Source organism: Ochlerotatus camptorhynchus, unplaced genomic scaffold, assembly GCF_037179485.1.
Source record: "Ochlerotatus camptorhynchus isolate MF236.1 unplaced genomic scaffold, CSIRO-AGI_Acam_v1.1 ptg000284l, whole genome shotgun sequence".
In the NCBI taxonomy this organism is placed as follows: Eukaryota; Metazoa; Arthropoda; class Insecta; order Diptera; family Culicidae; genus Ochlerotatus; species Ochlerotatus camptorhynchus.
The window spans coordinates 7,091,740-7,099,832 of NW_027040773.1; the positions used below are offsets into that span (position 1 = coordinate 7,091,740).

Genomic DNA, 8,093 nt, shown 5'->3' on the forward strand with positions numbered 1-8,093 from the left:
ATCAATAATATCTATTATCTCAACTCTTTCCGGTTTTGAATTGTATGCGATCCAAATTTGTAGTAATCTTTTTCAAAACAGAAAGTTGATTACGAGAATCAATCAAAATCACTTGCACCCCTGCTTCCGAGTTTGTGAGGTCGTTGGGGGCTTGTGGTTCTGAATATGGACAATTAAGCATAGATAAATTCTATTCCAACTCTTAACTGATGTAAGCTTGATGGCCCTGAAAAGGGCCGTTTTATTGAAGAGGACATCCATGGCCACTTACGCTTGGCGTGTTTAATGTAGGTGACAACATCACGGACCTCATTTTCCACGAACACCTTCACCACACCTCGTAGATCAGCGGGAGATACGTCAGACACTGCCACGGCGAGCCAGACGACGGATGGTGGTTATCTCGAAGAATTTGCGATGACGGTTGGCACCTCTTTTGCCACGACCTACTGCTACTATTGCTGTCCACGCCGTCCGAAGCGAAAATGAGCTAATAGCAGCGCTGCTTTATATCTTTTTAGGTTAAAGCAGAATGATGTGCAACCAAGTGGTATAAAAGCTACAAAGACTCCTCCCATTATGAGTAGTTTGCTATCAAGTAGCGACACTGGTTATTTTCTTTTTGCGTACATGGCGAATGAGAACGCCCCAAATTTGAGTTTAGTTAACTCATAATCGCCAAAAGTGTAGGAACTCAGCGATGAGTAAATTTGTCATGATTTCCTGTGGAAAACCTAAAAAAATCTGCCAGAAAATGAGGAAATTGACGAAAATTTTATTCAGTCTCGGAGTAGTACCAATAGACTGAGTGAATCCAATCTTGACTTCAAATTCGGGAATATTTCCTTGGAAAATCCTGGAAAAACCTGGGAAAACATGAGGAATATTCACTCATCGCTGAGTTCCTGCACTTATTTCTGAGATAACTAAACTCAAATTTGGGTCGTTCTCATTTGCCGTGATAGATATCGGCGCCGGTGGTTAGCGTGATTACCTCTCACCCCAGCAGGCCTGGGTCCAATCTCAGTCGGCGCCATTGGCATGTTCTAAGGCATAACATCTCTGGGAGCTGCCTCCCTGCCGTCGGTAGCATTGGAGCTCAGTACGGAAAACAATTAATTAATTAATTTATCTTTATTATGGAGGCTTTCAGCCTGGGGCTGGTTCGCCTCCAACTACGGAAAACAAATCTCGCGTCACTTTTCAATAGGTCCTATCTACATTGATCGATTCTCTTCATCGACACTCTCTTTCGTAAATAACTCGGCTTCACAAATCTGGATCAACAATAGAAAAGAGCCCATCAGCATTTGTAAACAAACCGTTCCAAAGCCCTTTACTCACAAAGCGAAGGCCACCCACACAAACCAACACCATCATCGGATAGGGGAAACTTCTACCTACAAGATGTTGGTGTTGGTTTGTGTGAGCGGCCTTCGATTTGTGAGGCTTTGGAACGGTTTGTTTACAAATGCTGATGGGCCCTATTCTATTGTTGATCCAGAAATGTTTCCTGCCGTCTTCGTCGAATTAGATGCTAGATTGTTGCTTCTTCCATCGAAAATATCCGGCCGTGGCGATTCAAAGTTGATCAAGGTTGATCAAAACAATTTGTATCCCTGCTTCCAGTTTGATCACATGAGCATTTTGTGTGGTCGGTGGTTCTGAATATGGACAAACAGGCAGATGAATTCTATTCCTACTCTTTACTGTAATAAGCTTAGTGGCCATGAAAAGAGCCGTTTTGTTTCCAATGTTGGTGATGATTTAACCTCTGAAACCAAACAGAGTGCGTCTCTGTCACTTCAAAAACGTAGATGACATCCATGGCCGCTTACGTTTGGCGTGTTTAGTGTAGGTGACAGCATCACAGATCTCATTTTTCAGGAACACCTTCAGCACACCTCGTAAATCAGACCGGAGATACGTCAGACACCGCCACGGCGAGCCAGACGACGGATGGTGGTTATCTCGAAGAATTTGCGTTTGGTTCTGAACATGGCGATGAGTGTGCAAAATATTACGCAATTCCATCCTCCCTGTTCGCACGCGCCCGAGGATCGGAGGCGAATGCCACTTTGACTTGTTTTGTCTACTTACTACTCTCTGACGACTGTGCTGGGGAAGCAGCATATGCATGTAGGTAATTGGTGGATTTGTTTGTTAATCCGACGCTTTTGGACAATGCTGAACATTTACCAGTTTTTTAATAGTTTCTTGTTGAAAATCAACATTCGGAAGCATTGTTATCAATGCGTAGCCATATTTCTGATCGATTGGTTATAAAATTATTGAAATTGGACCAGGGGAAGCTGAGTTATTAACGTTCAAAATCTTTCTTAATTTGTTACATTTTCCATTTTCGGTTTTCACAAAGTGTACCCCCATATAGAAATCAAAGACGTAGTCCTACGTCAAAAAGGATTTATAAATACCATCAAATCTTATCAAAATAATTGAAATAAAAACTTGAGTCCGCACACGGAAAACATCGATTTTACTAATTATTTTACATTAAGCTTAGCCGAGATTTTTGTTTCTCATGATTTTTGCATTCTAAATATTTATCATTTAACTAAAATAAAGTTATATCCAAGGAAATAAAGATTGAAAAGCGAGGATTATAAAAAAACAAACAAAATAATTGAAATATGGCGGAGGCATAAAAATTGATTTTCATGGACCATTTGTGTCAAAGTTATTTTGCTTTCAAGAAATCCTTAACGAATTCATTAGGTTTTGAATTGGCTTTTATGAACAAAACTTGTAGACTGTATTGTATTAGCTAAAGCCATTTTGTTTTATCTCAATCCGTTCAGATTTATGGCAGCATTTATGGCGGCAATGTTGCCTACAAAATGTTAAACGCCAAAGTTTGTTTATCTTTCGATAGTTGCGCTGTGCGATTCAGCGTTCTTCCAAGCGATTCTCTCCCGATGGCTTGGAAGCAGTTACTCAGAAAGTGTTCACAACATTTTGCACAGCTGTAACCTCGATCATTCCCGAAAAGATCCCCTTCTTCCGGATGGTTCTGGAAGTGCACCATCCAACGATGCAGAAATGTACGGTTGAATGAATTTTTTCCAAGTGATGACCCTTTCGCCGAATAAAATCGCCGCTATGGATCGGAAACCAACTAGTGTCCGCTTACTGACAGTTTCAGTGGTTTGCTGTCGGTGCTGATGCAAGTTATTCCGACCTTCATGTATTCGCAAGGTCTGGAGAAGACTGGTCTGTTTTCAGACTGTTTTGACAATGTTTTATGGATTTGAGGACCACGCTCACTTCACTCTTCTGCACCAGATGCTCAGTCGTTGATGGTACCCGTTCCGTCGGACGTGCTGTTTCTTCCAAAGAACTAAATTTTACTGAAATCGACTTCCCTTCGGTCGTTAGCATCGCTTGAATTTTTCCTTCAATTTCGCTTATCCTTCGAGATATCCTTGACATAAATTTGGTTTTTATACACTATGAGGATCCATCCTTAACGTTCAATTTATAAACAGAGGAGATTTTTTGATACACTTTTAAAAGCCTAAAAGGCAAAAATATATGCCTTTTGCTCTAATTTAAAACCTAATGGTTTTTGATTGTTTTTAAAATGATAGAACAAGTTAATAGAGTATTTTATCAAGACAATAATAAAAAATTGCTAATGAAGTTTTTGATGGATTTATAGAACAGTTTTATAGTGGGATTGAGAACTACTTTAAATTTAATTTTAAAACAAGACAGTTTTTGACTTCTCACCAGACTGAAAAAGGTTTTTAAAACAGGGAAAAGGTGAACTACTAAGCAGGAACGTTTTACACTGTGAAATGCTGTATTTAAACTAAATGGATTATTCATTGCCATTATAAAACCATCATAAATCAGAGTGTATGCCAATTGGTTGCAGAATTGTTACTTGGGCTGTGTTACCTGACTTATAACGAATATTTGTTGTACACAAGTACCCCGAATAAAACTTAAGACTCGTCTAAATTTACATAGCATTTGCAATGTGAAATTAGACGAACTATACGTTGTATTCGAGGAACTCTCCTTATAAGTCAGGTATCACAGTAGCAAAAGCAATAGCAAACACACCAAGAACGACGGTTAATCTAACTTTTTCTCTCACTGAAATATTACTCAAATCTTATCGGTACAGTTGACAACTGGAAAACCCATACGCGACAATCGATTTTACTCTTGTTCTGTACGTTAAGGTGATTCCTTGTAGAGTCCACCACGTAGGCTATACATGCATTTCCACTTCGAACTTTCTATTACACATATCTCGGAAATTAATACCCCATTTCACCTGAAACTGCTACTTCATGTATGCTGCAGTACCGCAAACGTGAAGTAACAGTTTCTTTGTGGTACGTATCGATGAAGCTGATATTTGTGCACTTAAAGTTTCGAAGTGGATACGAAAACAAGGATCTCACAGCGAAACACCTCAAGCAAGTGTCGGATATAGTGCAGTAAATTCGCACAATGACCCGCTATAATGCGCAATATGTATGTCCGACGTTATGTTTAACGTACATAACGAGAATGAAATCTCATGTCAGGTGGGGTTCCGGTGTCCAACTTGATCGACAATACAATTATCTTAAAAACTGGAGTTACACAGAACAGTACAATTTTACTCAGTCATTGAGGTAGAATGAACGACCGTGCATTCGATTAGTGAACAAAGGTCGTGTACAAATCCAAGACATAAACCAGTTTATGTTACAAAACTCTCCAAATCTGCTTTATCAGCCGGGTAACGCTGCTGAGAATGCCCCCTATCTGTAAAACATAGCATTAGTTACCCGAGCAGAGAACGAAAATAAAGTAAAACATATTTTGTTATAATTGTTATATGACTTGACAATCCTGGGGTCGAATTAACGACTATCAGAACTAAAATTAGATCTTAAAAATGTATGAGTATTATCAAAATAATGACAAATCTTGACATCACTGAAAACTAATCAAAACGAGTAACCAGTAATGTTATTATGTAGGGCTCTAACGTTGGCCTATGGATCTAAGATTAAGACGATCACTAAAAATCTGCTATTTATCAATTTTATCTAGACGAGCGTCATTGGGACGGTACTTATGGAAAATTTTGGTTGCTATTGAAAATTTAGTCGATTGCTGAATTTATGTATGGGCCCAAATTAGGGGCATTTAGGCCGACATTACATCCATTCCCCCTATCAAACTGGCCTTGACATTTCATTGATCATCATTGGAAATTATCAACATATAAAAAGCTATATTTTGACAACTTCTAAGCGGGCTCAATGGAATTCGGTAGATGGATGAGGTTGCGTTCCAACCAGCGAATTATTGCAATTATATTTAAGAACATTCAATTTATGTTGATAATATTTAAGTATCCGACTATGCTCGGGTAGGGCTCCCCTAGGTGTGAAATCATTCTCTTCTTATCATACTTTTAACTTCTCTTCCATCAGGCATTCTGGACATGTTTGGATTCGAAGAACCTCGCCCGGCTCAGCTGGAGCATCTCTGCATCAATCTATGCGCTGAAACAATGCAACATTTTTACAATACTCACATCTTCAAAAGTTCGGTCGAATCGTGCCGGGAGGAGGGAATCATCTGCGATGCGGAAGTGGATTATGTGGACAACGTGCCGTGCATCGATTTGATTTCCTCGCTTCGGACTGGCTTGCTGAGCATGCTGGATGCTGAATGTTCGGTTCGCGGAACGGCAGAGAGCTATGTGGCAAAGATCAAAGTACAGCACAGGAACTCTGCACGCTTGGAACAACGGCCTTCGGAGCCGTACGATCCGAGGATGTTTGCCATAAGACACTTTGCTGGACGCGTTGAGTATGATACGACGAACTTTCTGGACACGAACCGTGATGTTGTGCCGGACGATTTGGTGTCAGTCTTCTACAAACATACGTGTAACTTTGGGTTTGCAACGCATCTATTTGGAACGGAACTGAAAGCACTCTATGCACAGGAGAATGTACCTCGTGGTTTGAGTTTCAGAATTGCACCCACTTCACATACCGACTTGCTAAATGGAGATGAACCGGTTTCGACTCTGACACAGGACTTCCATACCAGATTGGATAATTTGCTAAGGACATTGGTGCATGCACGACCGCATTTTGTACGGTGTATTCGCAGTAACACTGTAGAGAAGGCTGGTGTATTCGACCGTAGCACCGTGGTGCGACAAATTCGCGCCCTTCAGGTGCTAGAAACCGTGAATTTGATGGCCAGTGGTTTTCCACATCGTATGCGCTTCAAGCAGTTTACCGCTCGATATCGAATGTTGGCACCGTTCCGACTGCTCAGACGCTGCGAGGAGAAAGCTTTAGAAGACTGTAAATTGATTTTGGATTTTGCACTCGAGAACCCACCTGAGTTGGATGGATCGGTAACGTTGTCGTGGGCACCGGGTAAAAGGCATGTCTTCCTGAGTGAAGGTATTCGGCAACATTTGGAACACCTAAGGACTGAAGTTCGAATGAAAAGTGCCACGGTCATACAGTCAACATGGCGTGGATGGAATCTGAGGAAACGGTTGGGCACCATCAGAAGGTCTCATGAAATCAAACTAGTTGGAAATGGGCTGCTAACGTTGAACAAGAGTACGGGTAAGTTCGGAATAATATCAGTTGCTGAATGGATTACATAAAGATTTTAATTTGGTGTATTTCAGCTTCAAGACCAAGTAACACAGGACCGACTGCCAAAGCCAATAATACAGGAACTGCAACGAGACCTAGGCCACAGCCGATTGCTGGAACACCGCCACCTGACCCGAATGAGAAATGTGACTCCAAGATAATTGCCCAAACCTGTACTCTGTTCGGACTTGATCTGGTAAGTTGAATTAGAGAAATTTAACTTCACATCTCACTAACATCATTTTCTCACCCTTAACAGGAACGTCCTCCACCGGTGCCACCGTCGCGGTCATACACCGTCACAGGAAACTCCAAACTCGGTTACCCGCAAACGCGAATCATGAAAATGAACTTTCCCGAGGATTCGGCCACTTCATCCGTTGGTGAACAGCTGCGTAAAGGAGAAGCTGTCACGGTTACCGGAGCTTCGCATCGGCGAGGCCATCTGATCGTCGAACACAACGGCATTAGTTTGCACGTTCCCTTCCAGTATATGGAACTGGTCAAGACTACGACTTCACCGCCACCACCTACAGGTGCTGCTGTCAATATCTAATCTGGACAATCCACATCAAAACACACGTTGCCACACGTTTGTACTATCGATCAGCCTCATACGCTAATCTAAACTATATCCTCAAGTCTTCCAATTCACAAAACGCTACTTCAACCACAGGTTATTTAAACATCGATAGTCGTTAATCTTTCATCGATAGCATTTTTATCCTAGACGGTAAGGCATTTCAGAGAACAGAACCTTTTATACAACATTATATTTACCATTTTATCAACGTAATATCATGTATTTAATACAAACGGTAATAAGTACTACACCCTAGGACTGATAAGTATCTGTAAGACTTAGCCGATAAGGAGAACAGCCTCTTTACAAACTGATTATTTGCATAAGTAAACCATACTTTATAGAAACGTTGATTCTATGAGGATTCTTCAGTGCCAACTATGTTCTGTTTAGAAAGTGACTTGTTTAAGTACATGTCTTCTACCATTGATTATTGACCTCACAGTCGTTTCATGGCAAAGACTATCCTGGGTTCATTCACAACGAAATAGGACTTTAAGTATTACGTACACTCATACAAAACCACACACAGCTAAAAACGAGATTCTTGTTTACCCGATAGAACCGAAGTTAATAAGAGAGAAAAATAGCATTTTTCTTTTCCTTTCCTCGAAAGAAACAAAGCACCCGGCGAAAGGATGAGAACGGAATGCTTACTTGCCATGTAAATAATAAATCTCGAATGCTAATGAAATGTTGCGATGAAGACGTGCAGATATTTCCTGCCACGATAGCAGAAATGTAATTTTGCGTCTGTTTGTTGGCGACTATCAGCGGAGTTTATCTCGGCACGTCTGTCAAGGGGGACCGTTTTGTAGTCTACGGCACCTCTGTAGAGAATGAAACTATGA

At 40.9% G+C, this 8,093-nt stretch overlaps 1 protein-coding gene across 1 annotated transcript in view; it reads left to right on the forward strand.

Moving 5' to 3' along the window:
- Nucleotides 1–7,819, forward strand: part of dachs (unconventional myosin-IXb-like dachs) — a 156,301-nt gene extending 148,482 nt beyond the window's left edge. Inside the window, 3 exon segments of the mRNA XM_065228169.1 lie at nucleotides 5,463–6,664; nucleotides 6,667–6,855; nucleotides 6,919–7,819. Coding sequence (XP_065084241.1) covers nucleotides 5,463–6,664; nucleotides 6,667–6,855; nucleotides 6,919–7,215 — 1,688 coding nt within the window. The 3' untranslated portion in view covers nucleotides 7,216–7,819.
- Nucleotides 7,820–8,093: the final 274 nt, after the last annotated feature.